We start from the raw sequence: 22,967 nt of genomic DNA on the forward strand, positions 1-22,967 counted from the left end.
ATTTTTAGCTGTAAATTATTTTTGAATTGTATCGGTATAAACAATGAGTTAATAATTCATTAGTAAAAATTTATAGTATAAATTTATTAGTAGATTAGTAGAAAATTATTTAATAACTGTTAGAAAATTTACAGCAGATTAATTACTCAAGCTAAAGTTATTTCGTTAATTTTTAATTGTTCAATTAAAGATTGTAGTATTCAAATTATGGATGTCACGAGAATTTGTGACCGCATAAGTTTTTTCATAGTGTTTTTATATACATAAAGTAAAGCATATGGTTCGAGTTAAACCAAGTATTTTACCGGTTTCAGCCAAAAGAACAGTTAACCGTGTGATTTTATTTACTATTTCTATGAAAATGGCTAACTACTGCTAAACATGCACATGTAAAAATTTGAACATTTTTGCAAATTATATTTGTGCGATTAATTGCATTTTGAAATTATATCAAATTAAGACTTATATTAAAAAAAGTTAAACTATAAAATTAGAAATCGATTGCAAAATTATAATCGTTTCAAATATCAATAATATTAGTATTAATTTTGGTTACTAATAATATTGTTTATATTGCAAATGTCGCTAATTTAGATATAAATTTTCCGAAATTATCCGGAAATTTTAGGAAAATTAAAAATGCGGAAATTTTCGGGAAATTTTCATCACTAAATATTATATAAGCCAGTCTAATTCCAAAATAAGTGTTTTGAAAGAAAAGTATTGAGGTAAATTACTAATTTATTTAAATATTTTTCTTTTAAAACTAATTTAAAATTAGAAAAAAAAAAAAAAAAAAAGTATTATTGTATCATTTTTCTTTTTGCTTAAAAACTCAACAAAAACTATCTATCCAATTGCTTCATCACCCACAAGCCATCGTTTAAATAGTGGATATTATCGACTCCGATTCCTTTATTTTTCTCTGCTCTAATAAAATAAAGATAATAATAGATAATTAAGTAAATAAGAACCAAAATTGAAATTTGTTTATAACATCATGTAAAAAATTTATTTACATTTCCTGTGTGCTCATTTTTGTTAATCCTATACTGACAGCGTGATCTTTACCTTCAGCCATTATAGCCTAATTTTAGTAATTATGTTAATGGAACTTAAATATTCAATAGAATACAAAATGTATAAATGAAAATTAAATTAACTTAATTGATAACATAAAATGTTTTAATGAAACATTAAAAAAAAATCGTCGTATGGCATAAAGTTAATAAAACCTGAAAAAATGTAACAATTATTTAGTTTTTTAAATAAAACAATTAATTTTTCTGGCTCATTTTACAAAATTATTTTAAGATCAGTCAATATGTATATATATATATATATATATATACTTTTTAATTTATTTCCAAACTAGTCAAAACAGTCCGGTTTATTATGATTCTCTTCTCTTTTATTTGCTACCTTAAAGTAAATTTCTTAGTTTTTTTTTATTTCCAATATCACCAAATAGACGTCGATGACGACGTTGAGATTTTACTTTTATTTTTGTTTGATTTATTGTTAAACAAGTCTTTTGTTTTTTTAAATATTAAGTTGTTTTATTTGAATATATTTTTTTGAAATAAAAAATATTTAATATAAAAATTGAACTTATATATTTACTAAAAATTTAATACATGCCACTTTAAATTTTGATAACATTTTTATAAATAATATTCGTCATGCTCGTATTAAGTTATACTGCACAAATATTTCAACTACAAATGAATTTGAAAAACCTAATTTTTTGGTTTATTTCATTAAAAAATTTTGTTGCTAAGATACTTAAAAAAAAAATTTCAAGCTTTCATAGACTGGCAAACATGAATAATAAATATTATCATGTTTGCCAGTCTATGAAAGCTTATCATAATTATTAAAGTTAAAATGAACTATCTTAAATTAAAACAAACTATCTTAATAATTTTAGGTGTGAAAAGTATGAAAAGATACAACAACAGAATCTTTTTCTACAGGAGTCATTTTAGCTCCAGGTGACGTCAGACCTGGGCACATTATATTAGCTCCACTTAATACAAAACGAATAGCTCCTTTATCTACCTGTTCATGAGGTAAAAGAAATGGATCTAAAACCAAAGTAAATAATTAAATAAAATACTTTAACAATAGTATAAAAATATTCATGGATATTGATTAAAATTAGATAAAATCGAATATACTATAAAATAAAACCTAACAAAAATCGCCTAAAATTTTAAACACATTGGTTACAAGATACTAATTGGTTTAATAACATTAAAAAGTATTTTAGCCGTGCTGTTAATCATTTTAATGGGTAACACTAAGATATTTCTTAGTGTTACCCATTAAAATGATTAACTTGGTACATATTAAACAGCACCATACTTTGAATTTAAGAGTCTTATTTAAGAGTCAAAGATTTTTACTTTTAAATCGGTACCGTAAATACTGTTTTCATTTTTAATATTCATTTTGTACAGCTGATTTCCTAATTTTATAAAAAAAGCAATTTTTAAAACTGTATTAAAAAAAGATATTATATATTTTAAGCATGAATTTTAGACCACAAGGAGGAGACCCGGCTGAAAATATGGGAAATAATATTCAAATAAGATAATATATTTATAAACAGAATATATACATATATATAATTACAAACAGAAAAATATATTTAAAAACAAACAAATATATATTTATAAACAGAAAAAAAAAGATTTTTAATAAAGATATGTTCAAACAAAGAAAATATATCTAAAAAAAAGAAAAAGATCGCAAAATAATGTAATATATATAGGTGTAATCCTTAGGTTGGTTCTGTTTGTTTCATTCAGTAAAATCTTTGTTGTTAGTAACCAAAGTAAAAGATTTTTCCCTGAACTTAGGTTAAACAAGACCAATCATACTCCAGAGTACCATAATGGAATAAACACTTAATAACTCATAAGCATGGATTTATTTCTGATTCTAAAAACTATTCCAGACATATTGTAATTGTATTTCAAAAATAGCTGTACTCGATGACCGCTCATTAACCCTAACAAGCCAATAGTTTGGCATATAAATTTGTAAATATTCATACAAGAGCAGTGACATCTGAGGGAAAAATGAAATAAATAATTATAAAGGAGAATTAGTTTTCAAATAGAGCAAATTTGGACAGTTGTTCAGCCAAAAATATAGACTAATTGAAAACCAACACAAATTATACCGAATTAGTTGTGCCGATATTTAGCTGGTACTGCCTAGTTTTGTTAGGTATTTTTATTAGTTTTGTTAGGTATTTATGTTAGTTTTTATTAGGTATTTTTGCAACAGTAAGTAGTTGCAACAGTAAGGAGTTACTTTACATCTAAACTAGAGATTGTGGTACTGAGTCTATCATTGTAAATCTTTTTGTCAGTTCTTGTGAGTCTGACCCTGTGAACAACCAAGGTAGCATCTTTTTAAAGCTCAGCTTTCATTTTGAACGTTAATGCATAAACTTTGTCAGTAACTTTTACAAAAAGAGCATTTACACTAGCCACATCTGAAAATTTTTTTAGAACTTCTATACAGGCATTTTCTTTAGCAACTTGTAGTACAGATCATTGACCACAGCCTTTTTTGAGGAGCTAATATTTATGTGTAAATTTTTAAATCAGCTATTTTTCAAGGTAATTTTCATTGTTTTTAATTTAGTTATCTATTAAAATAACTTTTTTTTTTTACATTGAAATTAAAAAGCATTTTGCTGTAAAGTTATTGTTAGTATTGATCCAAAAATAAGTGTGGTTCTTAAACCATATAAACTATAAATGTAAACCATATAAATCAGAATTATCTTGTTTTCAGTAATGATTCCAAAATAATTTAATCTAAAAAAATCAGCCTTTAATACAAAGCTAAGTAATTTATTCAATCATTGCAGTCGATGTCTTTTCAGTTGTCATTTTTTTTATGAAAATAGTAATTTCGGTATTATCTTGATACCAAAGTATCATGATGATACTTTGGTATCAAGTGCTTTTATTATGAGTATGAAAAAGTATTTATGTTTTATGTGCTAAGAAATAATAAGGAGTAAAAGTATATTCACTTTAAATAACATTTATTAAACAAACACAATGGTCATGTGTAACTTCTAAATACATTTTAATATTCATTTTTCATATAGAATGTTTTCTTCTAATACAAACTCAGCCAAACTGTTTTAAAAACATTTACATTCATCGTAGAAAGTACACTTTTTAACTATATAATACTTTTCGATAACTTAAATAAATTGTTTTTATGGTACACAGTCATTAAAGGGATCCCAAATTATTAAATACAATATAAAAAAAATGGACAAGTTCTAACATATATTTTTGTCTGTCAGAGGGTATTTTGTCATCAGGTTCAGTTAGTTTTGTTGGATGGCCATAAATTAAAGTCATGTCCAAACTTTAGATAAATCGATATTTAACTCAAAACGCTTTGTTTTTCACATAAAACTTTGTATATATTTTTTAATAGTATTAACTTTTCCAGATCAATATAAATGCTATATGCAAAAACAAACCATTAAATCACTTGAAAATTATGAATAAGTTGAAGAGTAGTTTCATAACATAGTTTAGACAGTGTAACTTACATTGGTGTAGCAGCCTTAGAGTAGGCATCCAAGGACCATCACGCTGTCGAAAAAATACCAAGTTATTTTTTACAGACAAGAGTTCTATATGCTCTTTACTAAAAAATGAAAAACATTTTTATACCTTCAAATCTACAACTATAAAAGCAAATAAATAAATTACAAAAAGAGTAAATCAAATAATGATTAGAAAATAAAATCTCTCTTAGTTTTTAACTTTATTTCTCATGTAAATGGCAGGCAAAAACAAGATCTAGGCTTGTTCCTTCTTTACAATGTTTTTTTGTTGGGTGGTAGTAGCAGTATACATGTCTGTCATAAAAAATTATAGCATAATTGATATATATATATATATATATATATATATATATATATACGTGTGCGTGTCTGTGTATATGTATCAGTGTTTCACTGGAAGACGTGTGATTTCACGTAATTATTTGACCAGGCAAATCAATTTTGCTTTGATGATTTGACCGCGGCTATTTCAAAAAACATTTCAAAAACGCGCTGAATAAAAATATTCTGAACTATACCATAGTTAAAATAAATTACATCGAAACTTCTCAACATACTTTTTTATATTAGCAAAAGGCTTTTAATAAAGTAACAATTTGCTGATAATGATTTTTTTTAAAAGTATAACTGACAGTTGTATATAAATTTTTTAATTTAATAATGTTAAAATTTTAATTTTTATATTAAAAATATTTATACTATAAAAAAAAAATTATTTTGTTTTTATAAACAATGACTTTCTAAAATTAAAGTCTCTTTAACGAATTTAATATAAGAATCATTAAGTTAATACATTTAAAAAGATAAAAAAAGTTTCTTTGAAAATAAAAGAGAAATGTTTTTGAAAGCTGTTACAATTAAATAAATTTGATCTTTAAAGCTTTAATATTATTGAAACGCTTTTTAATGAAGTAACTTCTAATGAATTTTTATACTAAGTATTAATAAACTGTTTTTTTTTAAAATTTATTATTTATACAATTATGTACTTTTTATGATAAATGTTAATATTTTGAAACATTTAAAAAAACCAAGTACAAATGTTAAAACAAAGAATGAAATAGTTTTTTAATGCGTAATTATTTACTAGTTTACATTTACATGGAAACTGATATTTTTAAATTAGTAAAAAAAAACACTATAATTTAAACAAAGTGTAAGTATTTTTTAACCAATTATTAAAAGTATATTGTTCTTTTTATTAAGGGTTTCCAATAATATTATATAAACATTAATAAAGATTAAAAACTATTCCTAACTAATTAAAAACATGATTTTAAATAAACTAAGCATTTTAGTTTGTTGAGTTTTTTTTTTAGTTAGGTTTTTTTATTAATTTCTCTTTTGTTAAGATTTTTTGTTCTTTTTTAAAGTAAAATTTTTTTTAGATAAGTTTGAGTAAATTTTTTTAGTGCATTTTTAAATTTTGAAAATATTTTAAAAGCCATGGTCAAATCGTCAAAACAAAGTATTTTTTGCGTAGTCATATAATTGCGTGCGATCGCACATCTTTCTGTGAAACGCTGATATACCTACAGTTAAGGCATTAATTTACTGTTTGTGGTAAAAAACAGCTTGTAGTTTGTCTATGGTTTTTAAACTGAAAAAATTAAAGTTAGATTATAACAAAATGTTTTAATTTAATTGTGGAAACTAATTAAATTTAGTGTTTTTTTAAAAAACCACAAAAACTCTAATTAAAAAACTAAAATGTTTTTAAAAACATTCTGAATGTCTCTATTTTTATTTTTTTACTGTAAAACATGCACGGAGTGTTGCTACACCAACTATCTTATAGCCTGATGCTACAAAGGAGTGCTGCTACATCGACTATCTTATAGCCTGCTGCTACAAGGAAGTGTCGCTACATCGACTGAGGGTTTGGTTAGGGAAGGCAGTCTATCAAATAATAAAATAAAAAAACTTTTTCTGGTCTTCAAAATAATTTTTTTTCTAAATCTGACCTAGCAAGAGTGTGTGTATATATATATATATATATATATATATATATATATATATATATATATATATATATATATATATATAAATTAGTAAAAACACTTATCTAATTTTTAGTTTTCTTCTGCAGCTTGTTTCTCCATCAGTAGGTTCATTAGGGAGCCTACAAAATGTCATCTATTTCAAAGATGACATTTTGTATGAGAGTATATTATATATTATTTGAAAACATCAAGAAATACAGTTTCTCCCAATACTAATAATTTTATTATTTAAGAAATTTTGGATAGGTTATGGATACCAGAATCATTAACTTATTAAACAATACAATAATTTTTAATCGTTATAGTTTATATAAAATTGTTACTATAGACATCAGCAGTTGAACGACTTCTTCTGCTTTTAAATTTAAAAAATGGCGTCTAAAACATAGATTTGACATATTGGTTTTCATCAAGATTAACCTCACTGTTTCTGGCATATTATTTTGAATTTCTAGTGCCTCCCTAATTTTTTCTTAAAAACTTTTTATATTTTACCATTAATGTTCTTGTTTTTTCCCGAACAATATCTTCTTTGCAAAAGGTTTTATGAAATGCTAATGCAGATTGATTAAGTTTCTTTTCATTAATGCTCTTCTGATGTAGATGCATCTGTGTGATTACCTGCATTTTTATTTGATCTACGTAAACTTTGGAACAGTTGCATTTCATTATTTAGGTTCCAGGCTTGCTGTTACCAGGCAGTTTCAATCCATTCTTCAATGTCAATAAAGATCTTAAATTTGGGTTTGATTTAAATTAAGCTTTGTATCATGCTTTTCGAAGTATTTTTCCAAGTTTTGGTGAAAGGCCTGGTACCCAAGGCAAAGACACTACAGGAAAATTTTACATTCTGATGGAACTGTGTTTTTATTTTGTCTTTGATAAAATTAGTGTGTAATATTCCTCAATTGCTTTTCATTGTACCCATTTTCCATAAACATGTTGCTTAAAAAATACATTTAAACTTATATAATTATTTCTTAGTGAGGACAATACAACCTATCTGACAATAAAAACCTGACAGAATAAATCTGACAGGCCTAATCAGACTCTCTTTCATGGTGGTTCTCATGGAATCTTTTTTACAATTCCATGAAAATAATGCAATTAAAATGATATTGATGATAAATCCTGCACTTAACCTAAAATCATTTTTACAATACGTTGACGATAGTCATGCAATATTTCCTAACATTAAACAAGCAAAACAATTCCAAGATAATTTAAATCAACAATATCCTATATAAACCGGCAGCCAAGCTTGATTATTGTTTCATGTTGTTGGACACATTATAACAGAAATGTCTGTGTTGAATTTAGTATTTTTTAGTATATAAATCACAAAAATATAAACTTGCCTTTTTTTTACTCAGCAGTTTCTTCACAAAAGATCATTCTACTTTCCTTTATTGTGCATTATCGCTTTATAATGATTTATGATTTGTCTATCACTGATAATTTACAGAAAATAGAATCAACAGAATGATATTTAAAACTTCGTATGAAATAATTACGTAAAATACTTCTGTTGCACTTTGTTAAAATATAAACAAACAAAACGGCAGCTGCATCGTTGGGTGAAGATCTTTGTTTGATTCATTTTAACAATATCCCTAATAAATGCAAACAGCGCAGGTCTAAAGCTTTAAAAAAAGTATTTAGCATTGGAAAAAAGTGGTGCAAGCTCAAAATTAAAAGTGGAGATGTGTCAAGATGTTCTTTTCAAACTGTTAACACAAAAATTGTATTACCAAAAACTGTTACAATTAAAGGCTACTGACAGAGTTTAAGAGTAATTGGACTGTTCAGCGCCAAGCTAGTTCTTTTTCAGCTATTGCTTGTGACCAGGCAATAGAACAAATGTATAACAGGGATTGTAAAACTATTGGAGGCATAATTAGTATTACACTCAATCAAGGAGCTGTCCAGAGATGGATTTTATCCCAACCAAAAAGATATTAACACCCAACAATGTAAATTACTTTCAAACAATTATTGTTATGGAATCTAGATAAAGTAATTTTATTGGTTTCTATTTTATTTTTATAGTATAACATGCATTTCTGTTGTAAATTATTTACTAGTTAAATCATTCTATGGATGCAAACTAGAGAATGATTACATACTCCAGTTTATGAAACCTTTAAGTTAAGACAGACACGTTGGGTGATAAGTCGTTTTATTTTACTATATGTAAATACCATTTTTATTATTATAGTTATTATGATCTTTTAAGGCAAGTATTGATTTCCAATTTTAAGGGTTCATAAAGATTTGGATATTAAAAGAATTCTTAAAGATGAAAAATTAGTTGTTGATGTAATGGAAACAATTTCTTCAATGATTAAACCATTTGAAAATGAAGTCACAAACGATCTTGTAAATATTGTCACTGGGATTGTTGCAGATAAAGGAATTATAACAGATTTTTGTTGTGTTTTTAAGAGAAAAACCGGATGATTCGGATAATTTTACAAGGAGAAAAGTGTTAAAGCTAAAGAAGTTTGCAAGCAACAAAAATACAGTTAAATCATCCAGTGAAAAAAAGTTGTTTTAAAAATGACTGTAATTTTAGGGTTTGTTGTTTGCTCATAGCACGCAACCGTGATATAAATAAAGTAAAAGTTCTTAGGTATTCGTTGAGAATATTCCCGCCTCAGTTGGCATCTTTTGATGGCTAAAAACAATGAAGTCAAAACTTACAAGTGTACTTGAAAATAAATGTATCGATAAGTTGTCAGCAGATATTCCTCAAAACAATGTGTTAGTTTTAGACAGTATGGCTTCATTGCAAATTCTGAAACCTATACCCAAAATTAAGGGAAACTCAGTCGAACAGAGTTGATTTTGTAGTGGACAGGTATCCGACAATCAGCATCAAACACACTGAGCAACAAAAACGACCTGAATCTGGTGTCCAGAATGTTACTATCTTTGGGCCTGATCAAAAAGTACCAAAAGATTGGAAAAAGTTTATGAGTTTGGGCAGTAACAAAGAAGAATTGGTTAAATTTCAATTTATTATACAGAGGGATAGCATGTACTGCCTCCGAAATTTAATTTGTACTGAATTGCTCGAGTTTTGTAGCAACTACAAGGAGGCTGATACTAAGTTATAGTTACATTGTAAGAATGCTCTAGTTTCATATGCTCATATTATTTTTGCAAGCCGCAATACAGATGTTTTTGTAAGTGCTTTATATCATTGTTGGTCTATCTCTGCAAGCCTTCATTTTGAAACTGGATGTGAAAACAAACAACACACTCTAAATGTAAATAAAATTGCAAATGTGATTGGTTATAATTGGTGTTATGCAATGATTGGCTTTGATTCCTTTACAGGTACACATTAAATTACATAAGTGAAAACATTAACTTTTCTTAAAAACGTTTTTTATATGCTACTATGCTACTTCATCAAAAATAATATATCAAAGTGTGCTGTTTATCTACAGTTATTTTATACCTCACAAACATAATAAAACTGATGTTTCTTGAACTTATTATTTAGGTTGTGATGTTAATGTTAGGTTGCAGTGTCTGTTTTTCAAGGAGAGGGTAAGTTATATGTTCTTAAGATTGAAGAAAAGAAAAAAGAATACTGCACAGCACACAAGAAAAAAGAATACTGCATTCCGAGGTAATGGAATGTCACTAGATGTATCAGATGAGGTTGTCAGTGGGACACAAAAGTTTGTTTTCTACATTAATTATTATTAACATCCATTCTTCTATATAAAGCGTACAAATTATGACGCTTACTTACAGCCTTGGTCGGGAAGTGGGTGCGATCACCCTCTATTCCTGACCACGCAAATTATATCTAGTCACGACAACTTGGTCGCAGCTTTTTAGATAATATGAGAACATTTAAATTTATGTATGTTTCCATGTATGTCCGAAACTATTTAACATGCTAAAACAATTAAATTCATAAGAACCTTATGTAGGTCAGAGTGGGGCAACATGATACACTTTTGGTTTTTTGCTTCGTAACAAATTTTTAATATGCCTTTTTTTTAAGCGATAGGTTTAATTTGTAGAATGAATTTATACCCACAAAATAAATTCTATAAATGAAAAAAATATAACAGGTTAAACTTGTGAGACTAGTTGAAGTAAAAATAAAAATTTGTTTTAAGGTACCCCACCACGGTGTACCTTGATACATACTACGAGCATCATTTAAAAAAAAAAAAGTATAAAACAGAGAAAAGGCAGATTTTTATTTGAATTATAAACAAATTAATATTTATAACTCAAATAATGCATCCAATGGTCCAAATCACATTTCAGAAGACTAGATAATATATCGTTTCAAGTGTCATTCTCAAGTCTCAATAAATAATGGCTTTGTATCGAAATGGGATCTCCTTGTATTATATTTACATAAATCTTTTTAGAATCAACTATAAATATTAAAAGAAATGATTTTTAAAATTGTTTATGACACAATGGAGTACTATTCTACAGTTTTAGGGCCCCCCACAAATGCTGTATCAAGTTACCCCATACTTGCTAATAGAAAACAATTGCTTTTTTTTAATATCGACTGGTTTTTTCAATGAATTTGTTTAATGAAGTAAAAAGCTTATGGATTGTAGTTTACAAAATAATGTCACTTATTGATAGACACATTAAATAAGACATTTTAAAACTTATGAGTTTTAAAAACTAATGAATTCATTTGTCATCAAAAAAAAAAAAAAAATTCGACCACACGCAGGCCTAATGATGGCCTGCGTGTGGTTGAAATTTATCAAAACATAGCTCTTGTAGTAACTGTTTCAATTACAATGTTTCATGGTGCCCTATGTTTCATGGTGCCCTATGTATCATGGTGCCCCACTCTCCCTTTATCAAATGTTTTAATATTAGCAAAGGGGTTTTAAACTAAGCAATGATTTACTTTTATTGATCATTTATGAAAAGTAAACTTTTAATTTTATTTTTTAAATTATATAAAGTTAAGCTTTATTAAGAATTATAATAAATAATTATATAAACAATAATATAGATTAGATTTTTATTTTTTAAATGTAAGTCTTTTAAAATTATTTGTACAATAGATTTTATAAAAATAGGACTTTCAACAACAACTTTCAACAAAGTTTTTCAGCATTTTCAAAAAAATTTAAAAAATAATAATCATCAAAGTTAATAAAATAAGTGGATGAACACTGCGCCAGAGATTTGAACAAAACACAAACATACATTTATATAAAGTGACTTACGAGTGAACCAGCACCGCACCATCTGTCCATACAGAAAAAAACATACAAATATATTAAAAAGCCTACTCAATTAATAAACAAGCAGTATTGTGAAGCAGTATTGTGAAACAGTTCCGCTTCCTCCTTTTCAAGTTTCTTTACTAAACAATCATTAATAGTAAGTTGTCACTTTTTATAAAAGTGTTGCTTAATTTAATAAAAAAATTATAAAAGAGAAAAGTTTAGAAACAATTTATTCTAAACGTAATTTATTTTATTTTAGTTTTTTCATTAAGAATTCATTTCATTTTTTAGTTAATTTTTTTAGTAGTTGTCTCCCGTCACATTAAGTTTTTTTGCACTTTTTGAAATGTTCTCAAAGCATCTAAAAAACCGTGGCCATGTTGTCGCAACTAAATATCATATGCGTGGTCAGATATAGAGTGCTATTGTACCCGCTTCCGACCAAGCCTGCATTAGAAAAAATATATAGCAGGGTGTACTAAATGTCCTTTTGCCTGATGATTATGGCTAGTCTATAAATGGTGACCAGGTTAACATAGTTTGGACAACATTACCACCTGCACCAGATTCACTTTTTGAATTTGTTAACTGCTCTTGTAAATCTGGTTGCATCATAAATCGGTGTTCTTTTAAATTAAATGGACTCACATGTACCAAATTTTGTGTATGTGGTGAAACATATGAAAATACATCATTTGACAAAAAACTCTATGATGATAATGATGAAATACCATCATAGAGTCTTTCGTCAAACAAAACAATTTCGCTTTCTGATGAGCCAGAAAACGAAATTGATAAATGAAAAAAATTAAATTCATACTATTTTATCTATTTATGCTTAAGATGCTGCAATTTTTGTTACACCATACAATATACAAATGCTAACAGTTAAATTACATTGACAAATAAGTGCCAGTAAAGAATAAGTGTCAAGAAAAGGGGAGCTGTAAATTTTTTTATTAGATTGGGGAGCACTTCCACCCCCCCCCCCATATGGGCCTGCTCAAACTTGAAAATGATACATTTTAAGGTCAATGTTCTTAAGCAAAATGTAATCAGCATTTAATTTGATACTTAAAAAATATCTATTGCACAAAATTGACAATAATTTTTTTTCTCCCATTTGTCATTTGCGGTAAAAGACCCAAACCTTAATTTCTTAAAAACTGCAAGGCTAAAATCGGGGAAGTTTCTTTTTTCTTATCTTAGTACAATACTCTACATTGAAAAAAACAACATCTAGTTAAAACAAGTGTCCGACGTAAGTTCATTTTTAGTAACATTTTTACTATATGGCCACCGGCCTAGCAATACAATACACAACTGAAATTGAAAACGAGAAAAAAACGCTGAACTTTCTTGATATAACCATTATAAATAATACAATAGGAAAATATGAGTACAAAATATGTCGAAAAGAGGCAATTACTAACATTCAAATTAAACAGCATTCAAATCACTATCCAAATATTTTAACAGCTTTATTTAAAAGATTTCTTGACAGAGCTTACGCCATCTGTAGTAAATCTCATTTGCAAAACGAAATAAATTTTTTAACTGACATGTTTATTGAAAATGGGTACGATGAAAAGCAATTAAGAAATACTACACACCAATTTCATCAAAAGACAAAATAAAAATACAATTCCATCAGAATGCAATTTTCCTGTAGTGTTTTTACTATGGGTACCAGGCTTTGGGATTGATCTTGATGAAGGATGTTTCGGATGCCATTTTTTAAATTTAAAAGCAAAAGAAGCCATTCAACTGTTGATATCAATAGTAAAAATTTTATGTAAACTATAACGGTTAAAAGTTATTGTAATATTTAATAAGCTGATTTTTCTTACAACTTTTTAGTTAAGCATGGTTGATTAAATGTTTAAAAAAATGGCATCAAAAGGTAATAATGCAGATTCAAATTCAAAGAGAAAAAATCATCTGACTGTAGAACCAAGAGCCTAACATCAAACTGAACACCAGGTTTTTCCTCAATTTTGGATGGACATTATTTTGAAAAAACTAAATTTGTTGATTAAAAAAAAGTGTTGACCAGGTGTAAAAATTGTCTGAAAAAACTCATGTCTACACAAATTGACTTGACTTTAAACTTGCTAAAGCATCTAAAGGTAGTTATTTGTTAATCTATTAATATTATCATTATTATTATTGTTATTATTATTACTATTTTTGCTATACTGGATTAAAGCTGAAATATTTAAATTACCATAACAGGTGTACATAACTTTTTTAGTATAACTATTGAATAACTTTAATATAATAATTTCATAATTGAAATAAGTAATTTAACTAACAGAAATCATTGAAACTGGTGTTATTTGTTACAATAAAATTAGAGCTCTAGAAGAAGCAAGCTTTTTTTTCTGTTTATGCGGTAATGGTGCAGTGGTAGAACGCTCACTTCATAAGTGAGAGGTTCCAAGTTCGATCCCCACTACATCCCTTGTAATACTGCTTGTTTCTCCGCGCAGCGGTCTTGTTCGTCAAGGTTCATGTTTCGGAATTATAGAGTTGAGAGGGTTATAACCACAATTAAGTAGCCTCCTCGTAGTGGCCTACTCGGCCTTGGGGAGGTGAATTAACATTTAAAAAAAAAAAAAGCAAAGGTAAACAATTTAATTATCAACTACATTAAATGTGAGTTTTAACCACTAATCAACCATAGTTGAAAAACAATTGCTTTAAGATTTAGTTACAGGCTTTTTTACTATAGCCAGAGTTATGTCTTAAGCTTTTTATGAGATTTCATTGGGTAAAGGAAAAGTGTAATGCAAGTAAATTTAACTCAACAAAGCTTACATATTTATATTGTTAAAAGTTAAATTGTGATATTATTGCATTTTAAAGTACCACTTTGCAATTAAACTAAATTTTAAACCAGTTTAAAATCTTTTAATATATAGCTGTAATAAATATTACTTATGAATTCAAAATAAGGAATTTGAAAATAAATATTTTTCATAATGATTTATTGCTTAAAATCATAAACATAACATAATAACCTTTCGTTTGCTTTCTTACAATTTAGTCTTTTGTTATGTTTTTTTAAGTATTTGATGAAACATTTTAAATAAAGATAATGAACAATTTATAGATAGATTTCATGAGTTACTAAGCAGATTGCAAAAGAACTTGTTGTGATAATGAATTATAAAAATTGAATTAATCAGAAAAAAAATATTCAAATTTCATTTGTGAAAAGAATTTTCTTGAACAAAAACACTTCTATGTTTCTTAATTAAAAAAAACAAACATTTTTTGGTTGTTTCCACATGTTATAATCTATGGTGAAGTAATAAGTGACTGGGGCCCCAGACCTGAAAAGTAATGGCAAGTATTTACCAAAGCATATAAGATGTGCCAGATGCGTCATACTCTGCTTGCCACAAATGACATTCCTAAATCTATTAAAAATGACATAGATTTATACAAATGACAATATAGGGGGTAAAATGGCAAATTGCTTAAAACTGTGGTCACAAGTAAGACATTAAAGCATACAAGCATTCAATGCTGTGGAAAATGTTACTTAAGTTTCATTGAAGTCACCAGGGAAGACTCAATTAAATTCTACACAGGCTGTTTTAAAGCATTAAGTAGCACTCAATTTACACAGTCTTCTAAATTAATTAAAAAAAAAAATGTTTACATTTTATGGGAAAAATTAAAGATGACCATGCAAGAGTGTGTATGTGCGAGCCTTCCCAGGAAGCGTGTGCAGTCGCACGCCTTGTATGTCCTCGTTTTAAGTAATTTTTTCAGACACACTGACCACGGCAGTTGGCATCTTTTAACTTTTAAAGCATTTTAACAATTTGCGGCAAAAACATAAACTTATCTACTGAGAAAAAAAATCAATTCATGAAACAATTTAGTAATAAAAATAGGTGTATGAATGTATTAAATTTAACACAATAATTAATAAATATTTAACACAACTTAACACAAGAAATAAAATGCAAAAAAAAAAGAAAACATTGTCTTTGTTTTTGTTTAAAACATGTAAAAAACAAAAAATGAATAAAATAAAAAATACATTATGTGCCAAACCAATAGCACACACGTCATTCCAGCAGCTTTTAGAGATTACTAAGACGTAGAAACGTACCTAATAGTCAATCTTTTTATCTTTCTTCATAATAACCTGAGTGCAACACTTAGGCATCGAGGAAGTTGATTGGGGATTTTGTTCCATTTTATCTGGATTGCCATTTTCAGTTCTGTGACGTTACTGTATTGTTTTTCATTTGAATACATTTGATGAGACAAGTAACCCCAAATGTTTTCAATTGGATTCAAGTCGGGTGACAGTGTTGGATGATCAAACAACTGGATGCTATGTTCCGTTACAAATTCCATCACGGTCTTTGCCCTCTGTATCGATGTGTTATCTTGCGTAAAAACAAACGTATGTCCATAGTCGGCATGCCCATATGGCATTTAGTAATCAGAGAGTATAATAATATAGTATTCAGCTGTTTGTTTCCCTTCTAAGAACTTTAATACAGATAATTCAGCCTTGGAAAATGCACCCAAATCATGACACCACCACCACCATTTTGTTTGGACAAGAACGTCTTGGGTTTTTTTCATAAGTCATGCCAATAATATTGATATCCATCTGGACCATCAAGATTAAATTTCTCCTCATCAGACCAAATAATTGAGCCCCAATCAGGTGGACAAGACAAATATTTGTTTGCATACATCATACTCCACAAATGTTTGTTTGCATACACTATTACTCCATGTGATGCTTCTTCATTGCTAGCGTTGAGATACGCTTCGCATACCTCAGATGTTTGGCTTCATGTAACATTCTTTGTATCGTACGCAATGACACATCAATATCCAGTTGGGCGTGTATCAATCAAGCACTACAGCCGGTGTTTGCAGCCACTTGTAGTATGTGACACTGTTTGTCACACTTGGTTATTATCGAAGAATTTTGGTTGGGTTTTGTTTTCAAATATGTATCAGTATCCTTCAAAATCTTCTCGATCACCTTCCGACTTTGTTGTATATGTCTCGATATCTCAGACATAATACATTGGCAGCTTTGAATGCCTTGATCATAGCAACTTCTTCAGCATTTAACTTAGTTCCACGTCCTATAGTAGTCCTCTGTAACACATATGATTAGTTCACATATGATGGCCCTTTGGTCTACCTTAATATATGTATTACTTACCTACCGTTAGCAAATCGTCTGTTGCAGTCAAATGTTAAATGACTGGTGTGTGCTATTCGTTTGTCGCCAGAAAAAATCATATAGTCTACCATATTTTGATGCGGGAAAACATTTGGCGCCAAAAACGATAAGTTTCTTATTACCTTTCTTATTATGACTATTTTTAGATATTTTACTGTTTAAAACAGTATAAAATGAATAAAATATATTATATTTATAGTGTGTGCTATTTGTTTAACGCGGACTGTATTTACGCTAGAACTATGAGCAATTTTGCTAATTTTTTCCTTATGTTTTTTTGTTTTCATGTCTTTTTGCTTTTAAAAATGTCTTTGTTTTATTTTATATTTTTTCTCAATACTTATATTATAGGAAAATAGGAAAATAGGAAAATAGATTTATTTGTTTGCTATTTATTTGTAAAAAGTATTATTTATATAATAAATTTTGTAAATGATAGAAAAAATTAAATAAAGGAATTGGTTTCTTTTGTAAATGTATTTACCACATTTGATGCCTGTTTAATTTACATAGCCCAATTTCCAACATTACTACAAAATAATAGAGATAATGAACATAACGATTGCTGTTTGAAAAAGTGTATTAAAAAACTTAAAAAAAAAGTTTTAAATTAACTCCTAAAAATTTTGTTGAAAAAGTTCAGTAAATTAGAAAGTACTAGCCTGCAAGCATTTGGAGCATCGTCAATAGCAATAGTTCATCAGGAAACATAACTATCGCGTTTAGATGCACAATTTGGTGAATTTAACAAAAGTGCAGACTATTTCAATGAAGGTAGCGAAAACAACCAAAATTTGGTTGTCACTACCCCAATTGAAAATAAAATCCCCATCAAAAATAAAATATTTGAAATATTTTATTTTTAAATATTAGTATTAATAATTTTATTTATTTTCTTGAAAAACTTGTTGAAATTTTGTGCATCAATAAAAACAGTTAAGTTTAGCAACAACATTTAAAAACAAATTTCAAAGTTGTCTATATTTTTAGCGCAAATAAAAAAATGTTTCCTTAAAAAACTAACTGACAAATGTCACAAATAAATTGTATATCAAAAAATGTTTTTTATTTTCATTATATTTTTATCTGCTTTCTTCCAATTATGGTAGTGGAAAATAACAAACACCCTTAAATAAGAAGAAAACAAAAACAGTAAAATATTTAGGTATATTCTTTTTTTTGACAGAATTTTTCTTTTTCTAATTTTTTATTTTTTTAAATAAGATTTTCTATTTCGTATAGTATTTGTTTCTTTTAGATTGCTGTTTTATACTCTATAGTTTCTTGTAGCTTTTTCTTGACGCAAATTCTTAAATGCTTAAAGATTTTCAGAAAGAAATGGAAAAATAGTTTCAAACACTTAAATTTATCATAAAAAATACATACCTAATAAAAAAAAAAAATTAATTATAACATTTAATTTACACATAATGTGACCTAAACAAGTTTTGATCGGACATTTTGTCCAGGACTTTATAAGAAATTAAATTGAGCTCTGTGTGTATATATATATATATATATATATATATATATATATATATATATATATATATATATATATATATATATATATATATATATATACATATATATATATATATATATATATATATATATATATATTATTTTTTAAATTCATATTCTTGTTGTATGATATTTATATATGTTGAATTTGATAAAGAAGGCTGCGTATAAACTTTTTGTTTTGAATATATTTCAATAAAGCTTGAACATTTCCAGAAAAATTTTGGAAATTTTCAAGCTTAATTGAAATTGTAATGAACTTATAGCTCAATGTAGTCAAGGTGATTTCCAAATTATTCGAATTTTTTATTTGGAATTAGCATGGTTTTATCAGCTTATTATGTCCGAACAAGAGCTTTAAATGATATTTTTTTTTTTGCTTCAGGTTTTTTTAATATTTAAAGAAACTTTTCTTTTTTTTATATAATTTTCAAAACCTTTTTACTACCCGTAATAGTGAAACTAAAGAACACCATTTTGGAGTCTTTAGATCAATTCTGCTCATCAACGTTAGCATGAATTTAGTTGAAGTCTTTTGAAAAAGTTCCTTAATTTACTACTGATCCTAGTTTCAATCGGTTCTGACCTATATTAATTATATATATTTGTCAAAACACAATATTTCTATCAATTTTCACAAAAAATACTAGAATTCTGTTCAAGAACGAGCTTATAACTAAGAAAAATTGCCAATAAACGATCAGAACAGATCATATTGTTAAACTATAATGTTCATTTCACCTAAAAAATGTATTTATTTAAAACCTTATTAAAATTTGGACAAGCAATTGTGATTTTAAGGAGATTTTTTTTTTAAAAAAAGGAATCTTCGGTCTGGGTTTTTTTCTTATAAACATTTATATTTTATGATACCGCAAAATTTTTTTTATCTTTTCATAATTTACAGACCTGATCGTTTAACGGAAATACGTCGTAGTCAACAAAATATCGTACAGACGCTATAATATTTTAAAATTGCCTTAACTACACAGAGAGTTTATTAATAGTTTTATAAAATTCATTTTTTTGTTTCAAAAATATGCATTTTATTATCCTAGTATTTAGATATTCTTTAAATATTTCAACAAAAAATATAAAATAATAAAGACCCACAAGCAAAAAATACACATCATTTAGTCAAATTTTTATAATTTTTATAATCACGTTTATCAATTTAAGAATCACGCATTTTTACTTTTACTTACATTACTTTTGTGAAACAACAAAAAAGTAGATGTTTTCCGAGTTAGCTTGTCTTTTGAGCCTGTGTATAACATATTTCTAGTATTTACTTCTCTCAATTATGATGTAAAATATTCACAAAATAAAATCTTTCTTAGATTAACAAGTTTTATTGTGTATTATTTTTGTAGAGTGTTTTAAAGAAACAAAGATTTTTTATGTGTGAAGATTGCATACAAAGACGATTTTCAGGGGGGGGTGTGTGTGTGTGTGGGAAGTGGTTGTTCTACCCCTAAAAACAAGGTGATTTTTAAGTTACAGTCGGTTTTTTGAATTTAGTTGGCTAATCGGGTATTTGACACAATTCAGTTGGGTGAATTTGAGTTTTTAAGGAGCTTTTTTAACTTTTATTTTAAAGAAACCAGTCAATTTATTTTATGGATTCACACCCTTCCTCCTTATTTTTAATTTTTTGATTTATAAAGTCATAAGTGCCCTCTAAAATAATTTTTATTGAGATATTAGAGGAGATATCATTAACTGAGATATAATTTATTTATAAAAACAGGAGAACTTGGAGACCATTTTGGTCAAATTTTAACTGACGCCATTATATTATTTTATAAAAACTATTTTTATTTTACGCCTGTAATGTCTTCTTTTTTGACAATTTGATTTATGTGATTTTGTAACGTTTTTGATTACACCTGATGACCACTATAGGTCAGCAAAATATTGCAAATATATAATTATATCAAAGTATATTCAAAACAAAAAAGTTTATACACAGCCTTCTTTATCAAATTCAACATATATATATATATATATATATATATATATATATATATATATATATATATATATATATATATATATATATATATATATATATATATATATATACACTCTTGCATGGTCATCTTTAATTTTTCTAAATTAATTTAAAAAAACTAAAAAAAACATAAGGTAAACATTATGTTTTTATTTTTTTTAATCAATTTAGAAGACTGGGAAAAGTTTTATTCTCTCATAAGTATAATGTCAGATTGCCAATCTAAATGTGTTTTTGTATTTGCATGTGTATATATGATATTTTGTAAATAAATAAGTAAAAAAAAAGTATGCGTAAAATATATAAAATATATTTAGTAAAAAAAGCTTATAAATGTGAGCAACAATCTCTACCATTTTACTAATACCATGCATTCTTTTTTTGGTAAAATTGCATCAATATAAGGTTCTATAGCAGGAAATTGTTCAAGAATCTTTGCCCGTATTCCACGCTGAACTGAAGATTTAATTTGAGTTGTCCCAGATATCTCATCTTTAGCGATAAATCTATATTTAAAGTAACAGAAATTTATCTTTTATTTAAACATAAGTAAATTTCTAGATTTTGTCATCAATAAATTCTAAAACTTGATAGACATTTATAAGCTAAGACATTGATTAAAATTTGATTTATTGCCTAATAGTTAAAATATTAACAAATATTTATTAACTGAAAATTTTCTATTGTAGATATAGTAAAAATTTTTAATATTGTATTATGTACAAAAAAACAAATCACTCAGTTATTTAAATGAACATAATATCTTAAGTAATAAAAAAGTATGGTTTTAATTGAAAATTATTACAATGGTAATTATTAACAATAAAAATTACTAATTACAAACTTATTAAATTACATCTTTGTATCTTAATGTTGTATGTTAAACCTGTTTAACAACTTGCAACACAAACATCATGTTTTGATAGAAAAAAATAAGCCTTGTTTATTTTAATTTGTTTAGTTAACTCTATTTATTTAACAGCTGTAAAGAAGTTGAGCTAAGTTGTATCTAGTTTAGTGTGTTTACTTATTGTTTGATTGAAATCGATGATGATTCTTAGAGTGTCATCTTTAATGAAAGTACAATATATATTGTAATTCCATTTTAATGAATAACTGATATTCTTTGTTATATCTGGGAGATTTTGAAGCAGTGGATTTACAACTTGACCATAAATTGACAAATAAGCTAGGTGGGGATACATTAGACTTTGACATCCCACAAATTAAAAAGAGATGGTTTTTCCTTTAAATTTAATGTTTAAAGATTTGTGAACTTTTTTCCCAACTGTAATAGAGTACCATTTTTTATTTTTTTTTTATAATAAATAGACTGTGCCAAGTTTTTTGAAGTTTGTGTTTTGCTATTATGGTAGAATATTCCAACTTTATCAAAGTGTGTTTTTTATCGTCTTGACAAACGTTATAATACAATTTACTGATATTAAAAATTTATGATATATTAAAATAAAATTAAACTTTATTAAAACAAAAAAAAAAGTTCTTCTTAGTATCTTCTTAGTAATCCGACATATTAGAGCTGGAGGACCCCCTCTAGCCATAATATGTCTGATGGCTAGAGGACAATCTGTAGTCCACTCTTTTGCTACCAACTTAGAGAAATTTAGATAAGAACTGACAAAGTTATATAAACTTAATTAAAGAAAACGAACTTTTGACTACAATTTTTTCAACAAATCTATATATCAAAAATTTTTTACTTAAAACCTTAAAAAACTTAAAAAATTCTTTTTAGAATTGTTAGATTTCGATAATTTTACTTTTTAAATGTGTTAAAGGCTTTTTTAATGATATTTTAGTATTTAAGTTACTACGAAAACTAGTCTTATTTTCTTGCCTACTTGAAAGCATCATTTGTTATTTTTATTTTTAAAAACTCAAAGCATATCCAGAAAATGTATTTAGGAAAAGATTTTAAAAAAAAGAAAAACTCATTTTCAAAAATTAACTATCTCATAAAGCTTTCTCGGGAATAAAGAAGCAATTAAGTACTATTTATTATCATACATTTAGTTACTAAGATTTGAGTTTAAGTTTCTCTATCTAGTCGAAAAACTATTATTTTTTATTAAAAAATATAATAATAATAAAGAAAAGCTTACTTTTTAAACATAATTACGACACTGAGATGGATAGACTCCGACAGAAAAAACCGCGTGTTCTAAGTTTTTTTTTACTTTCGCTTTCATTTTTTTTTCTCGTTCTCGGCCTATTCATCGAATATTCATCACTAATATCACGTCGACAAACAAATCAACGGTCAACTGGATTTTTTTTTTTGATTCATTACGGCTTTTAAAAATTATTTGTTTACTTTCAGACT

The 22,967-nt window shown here is 26.7% G+C and overlaps 1 protein-coding gene across 1 annotated transcript; it reads right to left on the minus strand.

The window, feature by feature from the left end:
• Positions 1-803: 803 nt before the first annotated feature.
• Positions 804-22,827, minus strand: LOC100204597 (malignant T-cell-amplified sequence 1). The gene is made up of 6 exons (XM_065812643.1): positions 22,747-22,827; positions 20,977-21,129; positions 4,595-4,692; positions 1,954-2,087; positions 1,020-1,087; positions 804-930 (listed from the first exon to the last, which is right to left on the minus strand). The coding sequence occupies exons 1-6, from the start codon at positions 22,755-22,757 to the stop codon at positions 846-848; spliced, it is 549 nt and encodes a 182-aa protein (XP_065668715.1). The 5' UTR covers positions 22,758-22,827; the 3' UTR covers positions 804-845.
• Positions 22,828-22,967: the final 140 nt, after the last annotated feature.

Source organism: Hydra vulgaris, chromosome 12, assembly GCF_038396675.1.
Source record: "Hydra vulgaris chromosome 12, alternate assembly HydraT2T_AEP".
NCBI lineage: Eukaryota > Metazoa > Cnidaria > Hydrozoa > Anthoathecata > Hydridae > Hydra > Hydra vulgaris.

What these genes read in the sequence shown, in the direction of transcription:
- LOC100204597 (XM_065812643.1), bottom strand. An exon ending in TAGAAAAAGATTCTGTTGTT is followed by an intron (nt 1,088 to 1,953) that starts GTATCTTTTCAT and finishes TACTAAAATTAG; the next exon opens with GCTATAATGGCTGAAGGTAA. An exon ending in AAAATGAGCACACAGGAAAT is followed by an intron (nt 931 to 1,019) that starts GTAAATAAATTT and finishes TTATTTTATTAG; the next exon opens with AGCAGAGAAAAATAAAGGAA.